The sequence below is a fragment of the Trichophyton verrucosum genome (genome assembly GCF_000151505.1).
Source record: "Trichophyton verrucosum HKI 0517 chromosome Unknown contig00236_1.f1.exp, whole genome shotgun sequence".
Lineage (NCBI taxonomy): Eukaryota > Fungi > Ascomycota > Eurotiomycetes > Onygenales > Arthrodermataceae > Trichophyton > Trichophyton verrucosum.
This window is the reverse complement of record NW_003315495.1, coordinates 53,472-72,587: the sequence shown is the minus strand read 5'-3', so window position 1 is coordinate 72,587 and position 19,116 is coordinate 53,472. Positions and strand designations below refer to the sequence as shown.

At 49.8% G+C, this 19,116-nt stretch overlaps 8 protein-coding genes across 8 annotated transcripts; 5 read left to right on the top strand and 3 right to left on the bottom strand.

The window, feature by feature from the left end:
* Nucleotides 1-497: 497 nt before the first annotated feature.
* TRV_02732 (uncharacterized protein) lies at nt 498-2,621 on the top strand (the record flags this gene model as incomplete). The annotated part of the gene is made up of 5 exons (XM_003023107.1): nt 498-618; nt 766-930; nt 1,005-1,315; nt 1,389-2,188; nt 2,273-2,621. The coding sequence occupies 5 exons, from the start codon at nt 498-500 to the stop codon at nt 2,619-2,621; spliced, it is 1,746 nt and encodes a 581-aa protein (XP_003023153.1).
* Nucleotides 2,622-3,086: 465 nt separating this feature from the next.
* Nucleotides 3,087-5,147, bottom strand: TRV_02731 (uncharacterized protein; the record flags this gene model as incomplete). The annotated part of the gene is made up of 1 exon (XM_003023106.1): nt 3,087-5,147. The coding sequence occupies one exon, from the start codon at nt 5,145-5,147 to the stop codon at nt 3,087-3,089; it is 2,061 nt and encodes a 686-aa protein (XP_003023152.1).
* Nucleotides 5,148-7,388: 2,241 nt separating this feature from the next.
* On the top strand, nt 7,389-8,224 carry TRV_02730 (uncharacterized protein; the record flags this gene model as incomplete). Its single annotated transcript, XM_003023105.1, has 2 exons — nt 7,389-7,515; nt 7,569-8,224. The coding sequence occupies 2 exons, from the start codon at nt 7,389-7,391 to the stop codon at nt 8,222-8,224; spliced, it is 783 nt and encodes a 260-aa protein (XP_003023151.1).
* A 382-nt stretch (nt 8,225-8,606) lies between these two features.
* Nucleotides 8,607-10,676, bottom strand: TRV_02729 (uncharacterized protein; the record flags this gene model as incomplete). Its single annotated transcript, XM_003023104.1, has 2 exons — nt 8,607-9,822; nt 9,877-10,676. The coding sequence occupies 2 exons, from the start codon at nt 10,674-10,676 to the stop codon at nt 8,607-8,609; spliced, it is 2,016 nt and encodes a 671-aa protein (XP_003023150.1).
* Nucleotides 10,677-12,071: 1,395 nt separating this feature from the next.
* TRV_02728 (integral membrane protein, Mpv17/PMP22 family, putative) lies at nt 12,072-13,938 on the bottom strand (the record flags this gene model as incomplete). The annotated part of the gene is made up of 6 exons (XM_003023103.1): nt 12,072-12,140; nt 12,197-12,466; nt 12,549-12,824; nt 12,905-13,261; nt 13,356-13,653; nt 13,811-13,938. The coding sequence occupies 6 exons, from the start codon at nt 13,936-13,938 to the stop codon at nt 12,072-12,074; spliced, it is 1,398 nt and encodes a 465-aa protein (XP_003023149.1).
* A 184-nt stretch (nt 13,939-14,122) lies between these two features.
* Nucleotides 14,123-15,223, top strand: TRV_02727 (uncharacterized protein; the record flags this gene model as incomplete). Its single annotated transcript, XM_003023102.1, has 1 exon — nt 14,123-15,223. One exon carries the CDS (start codon nt 14,123-14,125, stop codon nt 15,221-15,223), a length of 1,101 nt encoding a protein of 366 aa, XP_003023148.1.
* A 240-nt stretch (nt 15,224-15,463) lies between these two features.
* TRV_02726 (uncharacterized protein) lies at nt 15,464-16,448 on the top strand (the record flags this gene model as incomplete). Its single annotated transcript, XM_003023101.1, has 2 exons — nt 15,464-15,594; nt 15,665-16,448. 2 exons carry the CDS (start codon nt 15,464-15,466, stop codon nt 16,446-16,448), a joined length of 915 nt encoding a protein of 304 aa, XP_003023147.1.
* A 1,559-nt stretch (nt 16,449-18,007) lies between these two features.
* On the top strand, nt 18,008-18,766 carry TRV_02725 (uncharacterized protein; the record flags this gene model as incomplete). The annotated part of the gene is made up of 1 exon (XM_003023100.1): nt 18,008-18,766. One exon carries the CDS (start codon nt 18,008-18,010, stop codon nt 18,764-18,766), a length of 759 nt encoding a protein of 252 aa, XP_003023146.1.
* Nucleotides 18,767-19,116: the final 350 nt, after the last annotated feature.

Here is a 19,116-nt window from a genome sequence, read left to right as displayed (position 1 = left end):
CTCGAGTGTAAATTTGCCCTAGAATGCTTTAAGGGTACAGCTACCCTTCAGTTTACTATTACTTCTGAAATTTATAGAGGCATAGGTTACTGGTACCCTGCCTTAATATATGTGATATATTTGGCAACCCGTGCTCTCTATAGGTTTGAAAGGATATAGAGTGAGGCTAAGGTGAACACATTTGGTGCCATCTAAGGTCCTTTGCTCTATTAAAACGGCTATTTAGCCCCTGGTTACCAGCTCACTAGCGCCAGAAGAAGGAGGACATCTTTGGTAGTAAAGCCCTTCTCTTCAGGGCCCCACAATATAAATATTTTGAAAGACCAAAACATCCTCACCCCCCCTTTCTCTCACCAGCCTATTTTCTTGATACCAGTTACTCCCTTCTCGGCTGCCAACAGCGTCAATCCTTTGGTCTTCTCCTTGCTATAAAGCACCTTTGCTTTGCATTTTACCTCTTATAGTCTTCAGCTCTGGTTCACTTGGATAGTTCTAAGATGGAAGGAAGAGGCTCATATCAGACTTCATCAGATCCTCCAGAGCTACGAACCCCTAGGCCTGCCTTGGTCCGTCTCCCTAGATCATCAAGCTACGCGTTCGGCCAGGGTGACCTTACTGGTAAGTCAAAAATGATAGTAAAAGAAAGATAGGTTAAAATAGCAAATATCTATCTATCTACCTCTCCCCTAGAATTAACGCATAAAAACCAGCATCTGTCAAAGGACTGTTGGATGTCTTGTTTTCAGCTTAGCATTTTCTACTTAGAACAAAGCAATGAATTTTATGCTAATATATTTCCTTACCTAGCTCCGGATCTTCCAAGCTTTGGCTGCCTTAGACAAGCCAGAAACACAGGCGAAAAGAGATTCCCGGCCCCTGTTGTTTTTCCGCCAGCGAGTGAAACAGAAGTCCGGCCAGTTGTCTATCCTAGTATGTTGAAATCAGACCCTCTACAAAGAACAAGCTGAGACAGTGAATCCTAATGTATTGAACTGTGAATCTAGTTGCTAGCTCCAAAGGCAGAGTTCAGGAGCAAGACCAATCTGTGGTTCCAAATCTTGAGCCTAAATATCCCCCTACCCCAGCCAGGCCAGCAGAAGCAAAGGAATTCAGCCCATCCTTTGATTGTCCTTGTAGGTTGAAACACTCCCTTAGGGCTTCTTTATGCAAATCCATGAGGCTCCCCTTTGACTTATGTACATATATTGATTGCCCTTGCAGCCACTTTGACAATCCAAAAGCGCCATCTGCCAGATCTCTCCCATTCTCAAGCACCTGTCTATCCACAGTGGCCTTTGCATGGGACAAGATCGAGGTACGCAACAGCACCACCAAGAGCTCATCTCCACCCCCTGTCTGCTGCCCCAACTACACAAAAACCTGTCAAGAGGAGGTATAGGGAGGTGTCGAGAGAGCGGCCAGCCATCCTTACCAAGCTCATGGACCAGTTCAATGTGAGAGACTGGTCGAGGCCAGAAACTCATCCAGGAGCGACAAATGACAAGGATCGGAGCGGCGGCAGAACAACTATCGAGTGTTCTGCACCCAGTTCCCCTCAGAAAACTCACAGTGAAGTGAATATTTATTATCCTAGGCTGAAGGATAGTGAATCAAGCTGTGTCCCACCCAAATCTGCACCTCTCGTTCAGCCAGACGCTTATAGTATGCAAAAGCTATATCAAGCGCTGCCAGTTCCAACAGAACGAGAAAGTCAACCAGGTCTGCGGAAGGTATTATCGGCCCCCGATTTCTCGGTGTTGGAGATGAATACTAACGGGGTATCTGGGCCCATGAACTGCGATGTCCGTCGCAAGTCAAATACTGACGGCATTGTCTTGGGTGGGCCGCTACTTACAGCCACCCAACGGGGCCCTCATTCAACATGTGGAAGTCCTGAGCATGTTCAGGCGCCCGTTATTCCTAGTATCCATGGGACATGCGGAGGGATGGTGGCGCCAGTGTTGCCAGCAACGATGCCAACTGAGCCTGCAGCAAATCACTTTCACGATGGTGATGTTATCAATGCCCGTTTCGAACAGATCTCGATGGTACAAGCAGCCAACACCGATGCCATCTTGAGAAGCCTTCAAAGGCTGACGAACGAAATCAGGGCGCTGCAAGTGGAGACAAGAGCAAATACAAACCATCTCCATCAGCTCAATGGTAGAGTTGCTGCCCTCGAAGCGAGGTTAGGTGGCCAATTACAGTACTAAGGGGGCTTGCCTTTGGCAGGTTATCAAGGGCCTGCCGATATGCTGCGCAGTAACTCTAGCGGCAGCCAGCCCCCAGCCAAGCGCCTACACTATCGCGGCAGCAAACCCCATAGCAGCGGACATGTTCGCGATGTCCAGCATGGTGGTCCAAATCGACGACGTGCTCCCAGTCAACAACAGCACGCCGGATATTCACCACATCTAGACATGACGCCGAACCCGCTACATTCTCCTACTGAACCACAGACAGCTATGTTACCCTCTCAGGGGCCCCAGGTGGTGCCGCGAAACCGACAATCCTGTCGACAACGTATTTCTTCGCGGCGAGATGCAAGCTTCAACAATGGCGAATGGAGCGGAACTTCAAACTGGTACCGAAAGGCCTATGCGGACGGGAAGGGAAATTGAACAGCGTTGTGCCAACTTGTTAACCGTTTCCGTACGCTTGCAATCAAGACGGTCTTTCGCAGTGATGCCGCATATTTGCTACCTGGATAATTGGCAGAGGTAAGCAAACCACCCACTGATTTAGGGTCTAATTTCCAATGGTTAATCAATCAGGGTGGTCAGCATCTAGGCGGTTTTAGGGATATATTCCCATTTCATCTAGAGATCTTTCTGTTTCATATACCTGACGATAGGATGTACACTGCATGCCCTACTCACTGTAGCAGATCTACACCAATTCAAATGGAAATATGGATATGTGCAAGGTGGCAGGCATGCAAGGTGAATCTTAACGGCTTCAAGCTATGTCTGCTTGATACAACGACCCATATCTCAGGAAATCCGACACACGGACTAAATACTGCAAGCAAGCATTAATGGCGTGGGTTTGGGATGTTCTTCGATTTATTATTTTTTATTGCAAGTTTATTTTACAGCCGCTATGGCTTTTTCAACCTCCTTCGCAGCATCCCGAACCTGCGGACAATAGTGTAGTCGTAACAATTCGCCTGCCCATATGGTTGCGGCAAAAACATTGCTCCTTTCCACATCATCCGCATTGGGGTCGTAAACTCCGTCACCTTTCCGCTCTTCCGTATTCCATAGGGGTGCTATTTTCCGCCCATGTAGCTTCGCTGCACGAGTAAGAAGTGACAAAACTGCTATTGCTGACTTTTCTGGCAGTTGAAGTGCAGAAGACATGAGCCGCTTGGTAAACCCTGCTATACGGATGGGAGGCGGAGCTTTGTTGGCTTTTGCAGTTAATATTGACTGTAGGCACCGGATAAGGAGCACAGTAGGGGTCTGAAAGTCGACTTTTTTGGCTAGGACGGTTCTATCTGGGCCCGGATTACTGACGATTTGATTGTCATTGTAAGGATTTGGCTCAGGTAGTCGGAGGGATTTGCTGGGGTGGAATTCGATGTCTGGGTTCAAGGACAAGTCGTGTAGCGAACGGTAAATGTTCCCTATAAAGAAGCTTAGATCCAAATGAAGGGAAGAGGCTGCTTTACTGGCATCTTGTCCTTCAAGAAGTGCGAATGCAGTTGTTGAACAAAGGAGAGCATCTCGAGTAGCGTTTCGAGTATCCTTCATCCTGAATCGCTCTTCATCCTCATCATCCTCATTGTCACGTATGTCCTCATTCTCTTTGACGTTGGAGTTGGTATATCGTGAGATCAAATCTCTAAGAACTTCCAACAAGTCTCCAAAGAAGTCTTGATTAATTAGATGGGAAAATTTGGCAAGCCCTTCTAAAACAGCCCCCACAAGTTCAGGGTTACGTGTTTTGAGTGTGCGGAAGTATGTGGTGAATACTAGCTTCAGCGTTTCTGCTTGCATCTTATCCCGATGTTCATGGCTTACTAGAGCATCAGCCTCCTTCATATCCTTTTCCACAATCTTTCGTTCTTTCATCAATTTTCGTTCTTTTTTGGTTCGAAACTCTCGTTTTTGCTTTGGCTTCTTTCCATTGTTGTTCTCGTCTGCTTCTTTATCGATTGCATCCTTAGAGCCCTTGGATGAGAATTCTGAGAGTAGTCGCAAATGAAGGAACGTATCCAGGACGCTTGGTCGGATCCTAAATTCTTTTGCTTTGATTGTCTTTGACAATAAAGTGACAGCTTCCAGCGAGATGGTTCCGTCGTCGTCCTTGGAGAATACCTCCTCTATAGTTTCACGACACTTGACAAAATCTGCATCTATCTGTCGGCGCCCTAGCTGTCCAACCAGAATTTTCAGCAACTCCCCACGAAAATTGAAATGCGGCACAGAAGTCAGTAGACTGCAAGCACAATTGATGGATAAGCTCTTCAGGCCAGAGTTGTATGTATCGCTTCCCTGCTTTGCTCGAGAAAGTGTGGCCAACTGCTGCACGTATTCTCGATAACCAGAGAGAAGGGATTGTTCAAACGCACGGAGTTGCCTCACTTCCTTGGAAACCTTTGCAGTCAGCTCTTCGCCTTCTAGTGGCCGTATCCGATAGCCGGGAATAACGTCTTTATAAACGGCCGCCTGTGTGGCTAGGGCAAGTTTCTTCACGGCTGGAAGTGACGCAGATGCTGTCATCTCCGTTAGCTTCTTAAAAAGCTCCATGTGCTCCTCAGGTTCTTCATTTATCAGTGATGCTATTCGTGCCAGGGCTTCTTTTGCTTCCAATATCTGGACCTTGGGAGGCACAGATGATACTGGCGCAGGAACTGTTCGGGCCATCGTAGCAGGTTCACCGTCTTCCACCTCAGACAAAAAAACTTCACTCTCTGAGCTTTCCTCAAGTCTCTCATCTTCCTCTAGATGCTCCAAAGTCCCCTCCTGTGTCTTTATCGGTAGCCGCTTCTTTTCCTTGTCCTTCTTCGTCTTCCGCGGTCTTCGCTCGTAGTCTTGTTCGAGGTCCCATTGTGCAGCCTGGCTGTAGAATTTGCTTTTCAGATGCGATGAATCATCTGACGGGCTCAGCCGTCTCCTTTTTACGGAAACACTAGCTGCCATAATTTGTCATTGAAAGGCGATTGAATATTTCTTCAATTGATGCAATTTTCAAGGCCGCTCAAAAGTAAGTAAATAAAATTTCACGGCATGAAAAGTTTTGCCAAGATTTCAAACTCTAAAATTTCAACTATCGATAAAGGAATTCTTGCGACAGCAGATATATTGACAGCTGCCAAAACACCAACCATTGATTGAAGTCATACGAGGGAAGAAGGGGCCAGGGAAATTTTTCTATCAGGGTTGAAAGCTAACGAATATTAAACCATGCGCCCTCTCACGGAGTCCGAGACTCAGACGCTCTTCACAAAGCTAGCGAATTACACCGGGCGTTCTCTTAACCATCTCATCGCACCTCCCACCGCTTCTGGCGACGAGTCTGCAGATGATCGATACGTTTTTAGGCTCCATGGCTCTAGGGTCTACTATCTCCGACTCTCTGTAGCGAATCTTGCAACGTCAATTGCGAGGCCCAACCTGCTATCAATAGGAACCTGTCTCGGTAAATTTACAAAGACTGGAAAATTCAGATTGCACATCACAGCATTGGATGTCATCGCACCACATGCCAGATATAAGCTATGGATCAAGCCTAATGGAGAGATGCCTTTTCTGTATGGTGGAAACATTGTGAAAGCACACGTTGGGAGATGGAGCGAAGATTGCCCGGAGCATCAGGGAGTGGTTGTTTTGTCAATGGACGATACCCCACTTGTGAGTCTTATATACCCATACCCGCATGCCCATACCCGTCCTGCACGCCTGATATGTGCATAAATTGAGTATATATATTTCGGCTTGCTAATTCATGGTTCTCATATAGGGCTTCGGGGTAACTGCTCGGTCGACTATGGAGGCTCGAAAGCTAGATCCAACTGGAGTTGTGGCATTTAGACAAGGGGATATTGGTGAATATCTGAGAGAGGTGAGATTTGATTTCTGCAAAGTACTTCCTCTTTGGCACTTATTAACAATTTACTTCAGGAGGATACCCTTTTCACTACATAACCGACACTTCAGCTCTTTATTTAACGGGTACATATTGGCACTGGTGTTTTTGCGCTACCGGAGTTCTATCGTGATATATGGCTTGTACTTTTAAAAGTGATCTATCTGTTGAAAATATTGTCCTGGTAGCTTTTAGTTTTTGTGGCTTTTGAGTACTGGCGCCCCCAAGCCGAAACAGTTAAGCTCCTCCCTCACCCTGCAATTTGTATCTCCAAGCATTTAATCTCCTTGCCATCCGAGTTCCCTTGCTATCATTCATGGCATGTACCACTGGTTTCTATTTTATTTTATTTTGTATAGATATTATAAATATCGAAGGATACGGAGTACAAATATTCATTTTATAGATGCTTGATCCGCACCTTCCTTCTATAGAATAACTTATGTAATCTATTTAAGCTTATTCCCACTTCAAATTAGTGTCATGTGACACAGTTCATCCCGTCACCTTCGTAACGTCCGTGCGTTTTCTGATTCTCTCTCTTTCTCTTTACTTCAAAGTAAATAAAATCAGCATAGAAGAAAAAGGAAGCGAGAAAAAGGAGAAGGGAACGGAAGAAACGCGACCTCTACATTTGGAGCTACACCACGTTATTGTAGCCCTATCTATCTCGAAAAAGGATCTCACAGACCAATTTGCATCCCCTCTAATACCCACTCGCCATGCCTCCAAGCTCGAGCCAGAAAAGTGCTATAGCGCAGTTTGTGAGCGTTACTGGAGCAAAAGACAGCGTCGCTACAAAGGTACAGCATCAACCAGCTTACCCTGCACGCGTACTCTCGGTCCTGGTCTCAAATTAGAAGCCTCCAACACCCAGCGTATGCTGTATGCGGACTATAACTGACTGTAATTGATATCAGTGTCTCAAAGCAAATGGCTGGAAAGTAGACCAAGCTATCGATGAGTATGTCTCTTTGCGACTTTATTACTCCCCTTAACTACTACTACCCTATCACTTTTCATCCATGTTGTTTCTGTTACCCCTCAACTGCCCGTCAGGCATTTAGGATCTATACCAGATAGTTAGGTCCGGCACCCTTCGCATATTTTAGGCGTCCACAGTAATGGCAAAGGGGAGTGTTTCCCTGTCACAAGTGGCTGGAAGGATTTAAGAGTCTTTTCTCCTATTCTTGCAAATTTCATACCAATGTTATGACATTCTACCTGGCAGCATGAATTGTGATACCTACCAATAAATCATTTTGCTCCCTATATCTTCTATGATTTACATTATAATGACGTTAACACATAATAAACTTCATGCTAACCAGATATATGAACGCAGCTACTTCCAGAACGGACAGTCAGGAACAGCACAGGAGAAAACCGCTGCGGTGAACAAGATATTTGACAAGTATCGAGGTAAAAGAGCCACCCATGATTTGGTTTCCTCACCGTACTAATTGTTATCCCAGATGACCCTGACAGCCCTGATGAAATTGGAATCAATGGGGCTATGAAGTACTTTGGTGACCTTCAGGTCAGGTTAGATGAGGTCGCCTGTCTTGCCGTAGCCGAGCTATTACGCTCTCCATCCATGGGAGAATTTACCCGAGAAGGTTTTGTTGAAGGATGGAGAGGAACTACTGAGTCTGCTTCCCTCAAACCTGTGTATTCAGCTCTTATCTACTCACAGCTTTCTAGGTGTGATACCATTGAGAAACAAGCCTCTTATGCGAATGGCCTACGCAAACTGTTATTGGATGACCCAAATTACTTCCGACGAGTATATCGCTATACATTCTTATTGTGTCGAATGCAAGGCCAGCGCAACGTTAACATAGAACTTGCTGTTGAACAGTGGCAGCTTTTCTTCACCTCAGAGAATGGCGGCGTTGCATGGGAGACCAAGTCCGTGCCATGGCTGAAATGGTGGATCGAATTTATTGAAACTAAACATAAGCGCCCGATCAATAAGGATCTGTGGGAGCAAACAGAGGTTTTGATGCGCAAAACCATGGAGGACGAGTCCATGGGTTGGTGGAGCCCCGATGCTGCTTGGCCGGGAGCTATCGATGATTTTGTTGCCTTTGTTAAAGAGAAGCAGGGAGCGACGGCAATGCAGCAATAATGGGTATAGTCCGGACTGCTATGTGTGCTACATCGATTTGGACATTTGCCAGTATATCCCGCCTTTATTTTGAAGTTTTCATACTGCTCTATCGTTTTGATGAAACAACATCTTGTTATTTGCCCGCTAAGTCGCGTGGATTGCATTCCATAGAATGGCTCTTTGAAGAATAGTTCAACGATAGCTCTCAAAATAAACATGCTCGCAATAACTACATAAAACTTCCTTCCTCGAACGGAACAGACCAAATAAATAAATAAATAAAAATCGGTATAACTAAAGCAGAAGCAAACAATTTTTAGTAGGTCACCGGAAGCGGTGTTACATACGTCATACAACTGCAAACAAAAAAAATTGCCCAAAACTTTTCTGCTCTCTCTCCTCATCTAAATCTGTGGTGGGTGGAAACTGGTATAAAATTTATAGGGCTGCATGTGGTCTGGGGGCTTGGTGAGAAGAGTAGGGGGGTGGTAACATTCAAACAATGCTGGGGGTTTGGGGTTTGCCTAAGCGTATTCGGCTCATTCAAAACAGGCACACAGTAGTAGCAGGGACACTGAGAGCAGGAAGTATCAGAATCTTGGTCCTCTTCCTGCTGCTGCTGCTGGTGGTGTCGGTGAGGATGGTGTCGGGTCTGTTGGTTGACATGACAGAAACAATGCTCAGATCCGCAATCATTGTTGGTTTGTTTCTCCACCTTGGGCCCAAGCGCTTGTTTCTGTGTCGAGGCAACGGCTGTTTCGTAGAGCTTTGACATCTGAGGATGTACTTGACGGAGCAGTTCCAATTCCTCAGAGGATAATGTTCCTAGGTTGAAGGTCTCGCTTGGGTTACCTGCAGCGTGCCCGGTTGCTCGACTCGCCTCATTGTACGCATTTATATAAGCCGATGCCTTTTCCAAGACCAAACTTTCGAATGCAGTTGAATAGTCCATGTTAAACAAGCCGTTTTCCTTCCGTAGCTTTGCAAGGCTATCACTCCATTGACCTGTTTGCAGGACGTCTATATTGGTAAATCCGCGCTCCTTGCCGCCCTTGGGAAGGAACTCCAGCACCCATCGTCGCAATCCATCTCTATCATCATCATTCCTGGTTGGACTGTTGTATATTTCCTGAAGGATCGATATTGGATTCGCATGTGTTTCACTCAGAGAATGCATTCTGTGCATGGCACTGTCCCTTAGGTCCGAGAAATCCAACATGCTTGCTAAACTGAACATCCTGATATCGGTAGCGAGGAAGTTCTCAAGTTCAGGCACATAAGTTAGTATCAGTGGAGGCCCTTCGGCATTTCTCGCTGTGATATAAGGAGATGTAATTTTGACCAATTCAGGGGGGTAGTCGCCATTTAGGAGGTATGAGTAAAAGGCGCAGAATATCTGATGAGACGGGGCTGGTATGTTCAGGAAATTAACGTCCTCTGATATCTTAGAAGCTAGGGAGCAGTCCTTTCTCAGGCCAGAGCGTAGGAATGGCACAGCGTAGTTCTCATAGTGTAGTTCAATATAGTCCTTTGGTCGATACCGATATTGACTGCGCAATACTGGTGTAAATCTCTGTTTCACAAGGTCAACAACGTGGATATAGTGCGATTTCGGACTAAAGTATACAAGATTAGTATGAATATTTTACAACAAGGAATACTTAGCTTACTATGGATCCCCGAGGTCTGACGTTCCATCACGCTCATGCTTCAAGTGTAACTCCTTCAAAGTTAAGGTATGATCACGACATGTCTTCCTGTCTAAGAAATCCGTCGATTGGTACGTACAGCATTTACCGGGTTCGGCCAAGTGACCCACTGTTCGTTCCGCGCGACAGAGCTGACGGTGATCATTCAGATGGTGCCGAGCACGATCAAAAAGGAACAAGTTTGGCATCCTATTGAAACCCTGAGGTTGAAAGACATCCATAATTTTATACACCAGGGTGCTATAAGCTAGATCATGGCCGAGATTCTGTCTTTCCGAACGGTTCTTACCCAAGCTGGGCGGTCCACAGCAAGCGAGGAAGTATGCGTGAGCCATATGGTGTATGAGAACGGATATGATTCCTTCGGCGGAGCTCTCCTTTATCAAGGAATGTTGGAGGTCGATCGTGATTCTGTTGTCTCGTGAGCCTGGCTTGCTCGTCAACCCGTGGACGCGAGAGGGTAGAATCTTCGACCATCTGAGGTAGACTTGGTCTTTAAGCACTCCGCGGAAAAGATGTGAGTCGAGAGTGTTGAACAGCCTGAAGGGGAGGTATTTGTAACCATGCAAGGGGCAACGAGGCGTTTCTAGATGTGGAGCACGGAAACTCTCAAGTGCATCAAGGGCTAGTTTTGTTGCTAGGACTTCGCTGATTCCTATGCATTGGAGAGAAGATGCCTTCAACGCTCGTAATCCGCTGCCGGACTTTTCCTCAGACGCTTCAGGATAGGTGCGACAGATGCACTTTGGATGTGGAGACATGATATATTAGGGTAACGAGGGTCTGATATAATGAAATTTCCACGAGATAAACTTGATATGAGTCTGTCTACCCTGTATGAGAGTAGCAAATGCGAGGCTGGTTGTTTAAATAATATGGCTCTTCCATGGCAGCGGTCCATTTATGGTTGCATCATCCGTTAATGCTAATGTTGGGGCTCCATGTTTGATGTCACACGGAGCGGACCGCTTGGACACCAATGCAAAGGGTCTGCCCAAGGCTGTCCAGCATGATGTTTGATAGTCGATAGTAATCATGTATAAGAATGTTGGGGAACCAAGATATTCTTATTACTGATAGTCACCATACCAGGGGTATTTGGCAGATGGTCAATTTTGAATATGCATCCATCATAGTTTGTCAATGGGAACACGGAGAAAATGACCACCACTGATAGCTTGACTCACTTCAGTAGATAAGAGGGATGCCCAATCCAAACATTGACGTCAGGTTTTCCATCTTTCAAGGCGACATCTGGCCTCTTGTCTCACGGTTAACGTCAACCCTGGAACGGAAACAAACGTCCATAAGCCAAGAACCACGTCATGGAGTCAGGAACGAGATGAGCATACTGAGACGCGATGGCCGGCTGGTTGCTTTCAGGGTCTTCTAACCATTGATCTCGGGGAGTAGAGACGGACGGTTGGGTTGTTTTGGTTACACAGCAAGAGCGTTGGCTGGAGTCGCGCAAACTTGCTGGACGTTAGCATATCAAAGGGTTCAACGCCTGGTCAGTTAGCGGGAGAAACGGGTATCACAATCACCAAGCAATTATTCTAGATAGTTCCAGATAAGCCTTGGAGTGCTACGTAGGGAAGGAAAACAGAAATTCATTCAATATCACGTAGAATTAAGTCGGGACCGGGCATATATAGAGGTACATGAGAAGCAAAAGAAGTGGCTCAAAGGGGCAACAGATAGGGTGGGATCGGGCCGAACAAAACAGAGACGAAGCGTTGGGTGTGAAGTAAGATTCAACATTCGGGGAGAAATGTTGTAAATTTTTTTTCAGCTTGTTTTGTTGCAGGTTGCCGCTGGAGTCCACCAATCTGCAAGAATCGAGGGAGAATGAACAGTCAAAAAAGGAATCAACGGGGGGATCCAAAGCAAGGAGAAAATCAGAAGGCCGTATAACAAAGGAAAGGAGGCGGAAGGGGGGGCGTGATCAAGGAGGAGGATATCGCGGGTTGAAAATCTATCCTGGAAATATATGGTCAATATATTGATTGGCGCGGATAAATAGAGCGGAACTCCGCGATGCAAAGAATATACACGGCAGGCGAGATTTCGGGCGGGTTAATTTTTTTTTTTTTTTTTTTCAGTCTCTAGGTAGTTCCTGTGGGCCTTTTGTTAGTGTACCTTGGAGAAAACTAGAGTTAGTAGTCGCGTCGTGGTGGTGGGTAATCTTCTGGGCGGCCGGTTGAGCTCTTTCCAGAGCCGTATTGCTATAGGTTTATTGTCAGTATGATGTCGTATGTAAGCCGGAAATGAAGACACAAACCTTGCGCTTGAGAGCTTCCAGTCTCTTCTTCTTGGTGTGAGCGTTGATGTAGGTTCCGATAATGAAACCGATAACGTTGAAGAAGGGGACCCAGGTGTGTTCTTGGAGGAACTGCTGGGCAAAGGCCAGGGAAAGCGGCGAGACGATCCAGCTGACCTTCATAACGGGCATGAAGCCGGCCTTGACGGTAGCGCGGACCTGATGGAAGGTTCGGGCGCCTGCAATGATGGCCATTGAGGTGAGATAGATCACGTTCTGGATGGGAGAGACCTGTAGTTGTCGTTGGCGTTAGTTAGGCGCCCGGCCCGTAAACAAGGAGTAGTAGAGTAAACACGGGGGGGAGGAAACGTACAACGAGGTTGCTGACGAGGATCTGGAGGACCTTTGCCTTGAGGCTGGTGCGTCCGGCAAAGATCTTCTGTAGGATGCCGACGAGCAGGTGGCCGAGCGGCGCGCTGATGAAGGCACCGTAGAGCGACATCTTGGGGATGCGGGAGTTGAGGTAGTGGCCATGCTTGCTGCGGTCATGCGCAATCCACGAGGCGAGCAGTTCCTGGATGCCGAAGAGAGCACCAGAGGTGATCATCTTGGTTCGCAGCGGGTTCGACTGGAGCTCCTTGAGGTATGCCTGGACAGATGTTAGCCGTGCAGTCCAAGCCAGCCACCGCGACAGCAGCAATAACGACAATAACGGGAGAGACGACATACAGCGAGGTAGCCATTCTGAGACTTGCCGCCAGTCAGCCGTTCACCGACCGCATGAACGAGGTCCTCGCTGGCCTTTGTAGCGGCGGTGCCGGCAGTGCGGACGGTATCCTTCTCGAACTTGACGGAGGTCGTCATGGTTACTGGAAGGCTGGGCCAGGGGATAGCAGCAACAGAAGCAACAACAACAACGGCAGGACGAGCGAGCGGTCGAGAGAGCGATGAATTGGGCGAGGCGACGGCAGGGCGAGGAGGAGAGCAGCGGCGGGACAGGCGAGATGTCTCTGGCTGGTGCGAGCGGACGATGGCGGCTGGTTTTATGGACGGCCGGGCGGAGGGGACGAGGTGATGTTTTTCAGGCTGTTTTGTCGCGTTCGTCGAGCCGGCTGGGCTGGAGCTAGCGTTTGTTTGTTGTGGTCCAGCCGAGGTTGGCAGGGATCACTACTAAGTATACGGAGTAGATAGAGACGGCAGCGATGGTGAAGTCGATGGTGAAGTCGATGAAGTTGATGAAGTTGATAAAGGTCGTCGAAATAAAGTATTTTAAGGTGAAGTCGAAAAGGCTCGAAAAGGAAAAGTTGAAGCTGCAGTTGATTACCCGATTGGGCGATTCTCGGGAAAAGGCGGCCAAGATATAGAAGACGAGAGGAAGACGAAGACGACAGATGGCGATGACGGGGATGACGGGGATGACAGTAGAAAAAAGAGAATACAGGATATCAGAGGAGGAATAGAGGAAAGATGCTGCTTTGCTGCGGCTCCGCTATGCTGCTACCAAGTGAGATACATGTACAGAGGTAGAATCACCTTCGATATTCTTATATTAGGGGTTCTCTAGAAATACACGATAGCTGTATTGGCTTCATAAACTCCATATTAGGCATAAAATATCAAGTAGAACAAAATCACCGTGGAAAGGCAAAGTCTCTCTTGACCCATGTTTGCACTTTCACCAAAAAGTTATACGCAGACTTCTTCCTCCCATCGTCATAGCCATCAGAGTATAGGGCTATGATAGCCAGAATCGTAATCGTCATAACCAGCAGTAGCCTTAAGCATTGACTCCTTCCTGGCCATCTTTTTCTTATCCCCCGTGGCTTCACTGCAGCAGCTCAGCAGGTCTCTCCCTTCCCGCACAAAAGAGCCACCCCGCAGAGGATAAAGATATATATATATATATATAAACGAGAACCCAGAGCCGATCGAGACGAAAGAGACTAGATGGGCCTCAGTCGCAGTTCACGAGGCTACTGGCGGGCGGATTGCACGCACGTCTGCACCTCCCGCGTCCTTGACGCTGACAACAGATTCTGGTGCGCACGCTGCGGCTTCGGCAATAGGAGGCGCTGGGTATATGTCTGCGCCGAAGACCAGGATCGGACTCTCAGCGACGGCTTCATCCGCGGCCTGGCAGAGACGGGCTCCGACTTGTCGTCCGAGGCGTTGCAGCAGCAGGAGTTGGAGCTGCCCCTGAACGACTGGATGAGCAAGGCCATCGCGGACGGCCACTACACCGAGGAGGAGATCGCGACACTCAAGCAGCAGCGGGCGTCCGTCCTCGAGGGCATGCGCACGGAGGCAACGCGCAAGGCGGAAGAGCGCGAGCTGGCAGAGGCAGAGGCAGACATGCTTGCATGGTACGGTATTCCACTGCGGCCGCCCCCGGGTATCGCAGCGCCAGCAAGGGGCTCCAGCAACAGCATCAGCGACAGAACCAACGACATCATCAGCGAGCACGACGGGCCCGTCGTCCCGGAATGCCACAAGGTATACTGCCTTCGCTGCCGGCCGAGCCACCACGAGAGAGCATGGCAGAGCCTGAACGGACTGTGCAGCGAGAACAACGAGCTGCTGCTCCAGAAAGCTGCCATCGGCCAGCCAGCCAGCATCTTCGACATCCCCATGAGCGAGATCAGGCGGCCGCTCCCTCGCCCGGAGCTCCCCGGGAACGACGAGGGGCGCGGCCAGGGGGTATCGATGCCATCATCCACGGCCGATGCCTGGAAGGACTGCTGGTCGGATCTCGTCTACGGCCAGCTCAACCGCAGGGACGGCCAGGACCACGACCAGCCAGAGAGGCCAAAGACACCAGAGAGACCAAAGACACCAGAGAGACCAAAGACGCCAGAGAGGCTGACGGAGCGCCCCTGTCAACCACCGAGACGGCCTCGACTGGTCCGGATGCCCAAGTTCTGCGTTGAACACCGCTTGCGATCTGCATCTCTCGACCAGGAGGCTGCCTCTACACCGGACGAGCAGCCAGACAAGGACGCAGACAGACCCGGAGCGGAAGACGAGATCACAGAAGAGACACAAAACTGAGGCCGGCGTGGACTGTTTGGCTACTCCAATATAATAGTTAACTACGTAGAGTTATAACTAGTTAACTTCGAGAATCGGGCCTCGGCTGAAACTGGCGGAGAAAAGATTGCGCCTGTTGTGTTGCTCGGCCACGATTTAAATCCTGGAGAACTTCCCCCTTTCCACCGTCGATTACGGAGTACTAGTTATTTACTACTGCTTGCTCGCTGCCTGCCGGTCAAGAAGCAAGAAGCAGACACGATGGAGGAGAGCCTGACGGAGTCGACGGTGCTGGTGGACATCGCGCCGCAGCCCGTCGAGGCCGAGAAGAAGTCGAAGCAGCCGCCCTCTGCGCTGGCAGCCGTGGACTCGACCATCCTGCGTCTGAACAAGTGAGTGTCTTGCTCGTCTGGCCATTGGGGGCTGAACTACTGCTAACAGAGGATGCAGATTCATATCCAGCGCGCATGGGACCGAACGGGCGTTTGCTACCGTTGGCTACTCGGCGCATATCCTGCACTACGCCCTCACGCATTCACGCAGACTGAACCGGCTGGCTCTCGCAGCCCTCGGAAGGAAACCAGCTGCCTCTCCTCCCTTCAAGGTCGCCGGCGGCAATGCTGCAGCAGCAGCTTCGTCACACCCGCATCTGCTGGCTCTCGCATCCCTGGTATCAGAGACACGCACTTCGCTGCGGCTGCTCGGCCTCCTCCCGCTCTGGGCCTGGGGCTCCTCGACATACAAATCACCACCGGCAGATCCCGTGCTGCGAGCCATTGCGTACGGCCAGGTGCTCGCCTGCGTGCTCTTCCAGCTGCTTGAAAACGTAGCCTTCCTGGCCTCCAAGGGGGTTCTCAGCAAGCGCGCCGTCGAGCGATGGGGCAGTCTGTCCAAGTGGTCCCTTTGGAGTGTCAGGGCGTGGCTGGTGCATGTGCTTCTTGAATTTGTCCGGCTGACGCGGGAGAGCCACATTGCTGCTGCTGAAGGACAGAAGAGCCAAGCGGGTGCAAAGAAAGACCTTGGAGAGGCTGAGAAGGGAGTCCGCGAGAAGACCAAGGAAGAAGCTGTCAAGATGGCAGCAAAGGTCAAGGCGTGGAGGAAGAGCATGGTCAACAACCTTGCATGGCTGCCGCTGTGTCTGCATTGGAGCGTGGATGGCGGAATAGGGGTCCCGGCCAGTCTGGTGGGAGTTCTCAGTCTCACGGCCGGCGCTTGGGGGATTCATGATCTATGGCTTTCTACTTGATAGACACATTTGGCTTGACACTTTGGTTACTTGGGGGGTTTTTCTTTCGGGAGGAATAGAACTTTTTTTAATCTCGGTTATGTTTATATAGATTAAGGGTAAATATTTATTATTGATATATATATTATATATATAACATGTCTATATATATCTCAGTGCCAATTCAAAGCTTGGTGCACTCGAGGCCGGTGTAGCCGTGTGGAGTCTGCATGTCCCAGTTAGCTCACCTTACTATCTATTTGTGAGCTTCAACTGAGGGTGACTTACGTTGCTGTAGCTCTTGCAGCAGACTGGGATGAGAGACTGGCCGGGCTCCTGGCAGTAGGTAGCACCTGGCTCAGCACCTATTTCTTTGTCAGTCATTGACTACGCCTAGGTGTCCAACGATTCGTCAAGTTCACTCACAGTAGTAGCCGACTTTGTTCTCGTTTATGTTCTGGCAGCAGTTGGGCTGGGTTCCGGCAGGGCACTCAGCGGCCTGGGAGAAGGCAACGAGGGAGAGGACAGAGAAGATGATGCTGGAGAAACGCATTGTGACGGCTCTTTTGGAAGTTGATAGTGGGGACTGCTGTAACTAGTGAAGCCGTGAAAATAATAGTTGGATGCAGATTTGGATGCTGATCTGGGGGAATCTACCGGCTCAACAGCAGGGCAGCCAGTCTTTTATATCCAGCAGGCTCTCAGCAGACAGCGGTGACATCCCCTTTTGCAAAACACGATTGATGTCTTAGATTTGACCCAAAAATAAGCAGTTCGCAGTTGATATTTGACTTTCCACTCTTTGGCATCCTCCATTTTCTCGTATTATTATTGACAGCGCTGGCCATAGCGTATGGAGTAAAAGACTGGATCTGCGTCCGTTCAGATGGCGATATGCCCAGCCAGACCAGTTCGACCGCCGCAAGAGAGACAAAGGGGGCGTATCCTGGGAGGTTCTTCCAGTTGGAAAGAGACACATCTTCTGCACTAGACACCGCCCAGGTCCGCGAGATCTCCGGCGGCGTCTTCCGCTGGCCTCAACAGAGGTGAAACATGCCTCTCTGTCCTCGCTCCGGAGAGGTCACTGTTGCATCGTGTGCGGAATGCTCGCATCTCGGGCTGTTCTCTGTCCGAGCAGTGTTCGTTCGTAGTCACTGCGTTCATTCGTAGTGACACCGCTGGCCTGGCAGGTATCCCGTCCGGCTAACCGCCTGATATCCCGCCCTGATATAGCTGTTATCCCCGCCAGACAGCCTCGATCGCACCCACAAGCATGCCAAGGGATCCCACCCGGCCTTTCTCGATGCTCTCTGGCCGTCTCTCGACTCTTGGATGCGTTCTATCCAGCGTCTGTCGAGCAGAGGAAAGGTTACCAAGCCGCCAGCGGCGGACAAGGCTGCGGCTGACAGGAAGCAAAGCAACCTCCTCAGTCCACCCAGGCCTCCCGTCCAGATAATAATAATAAAAGAAAAACCCCCCCCGGTACTCCGTAGATCATCGTCCAACCCGTATAACCCGTCAACCAGTCCGTCGACCGGCTACCCCGGCCTGCCTGCCTGTAACTCGACCCAGCCAGCAAGATGTACAAGCGCAGCGTCTTCACCTCCGTCACGCCGCTGCCGCCGTACATCACCCGCGAGATGGTGGTGCGCACCCTCCACGAACACGGCGAGATGATCAAGCTGAACCCCCTGGTCATCGACTTCAAGCGCTGCTCGCCGCCGTCCCATGCGCCGGCCGACGAATTCCACTGCGTCTGGTACGAGCTGACGGACCGCGTGCAGTATCTGCCCGGCGGCCTGCTGTCCGGCAACGTCTCGTACAAGGCCTGCTTCCACGACCTGCCCGGCGGCCTGCAGACGCACGTCTATGCGCCCACCGGCCTCGACATCCAGGAGAAATGGAGCGTCGGCGGCAACATGCCCGGCGAGCCTCGCGAGACCGTCGAGCTGGGCATCCCCGGCGCCCCCCGAGAAGGGCTGTACCTGCGCGAGGACGTCAACATGCGCTGCAACGTCCTGGCGACGGGCTTCGTGAAGAAGACGCTGCGGCGGGCGCACGCGGTGCTGGTCGACCGGCTGCTGTTCAAGGCCGACATCGACGAGCAGAAGCGCATGGGATCCGAGACGGCGACCTCGATCTCGGCCACCTCGCCGTCGCTGCCGTCGCCGTCGCTGCGGCAGCAGGAGAGGATGGCGCACTGCTCCAGCTGGGCCAACAGCGTCGAGCACGCCCGCGGCTCCGTGGCCATCTCGGAGATCGACAGCGGGCAGCTTCCCCGTCCTGCGTCTCTTGCTCAGGGCCAGAATCAAGAGCAGAAGGTCTTTGAGCTCGCTTGATTGCCTCTCGTTTTTGTCTTTGCCCGTGGTTCCCGGAGTTGGGGGGAGGGGAACCCCTAGCCTGCTTGATATTGTCCTCCTGTACTGTTACAAGGGCCGTGAATGTGAGCATTTGCTTGATACCTTTCTGCAGCCGGTCAATAAGAGCTGTCAATGCCTTCTGATCAATAAGATATTGGAGTCTCTGAGGCTGCGAGTGACATCTTGTATCTACTTCTACCAAAAATCAGATCATGGTATGCAGCTCGACTGTATCATTCTCTCTCTCTCTCCCTACTTAACTACTACCTGAACTAAACTAAAAAAAAAAACACCTCCTTTTTTTGTGCTTTTCTGGCTATTTCATTTTA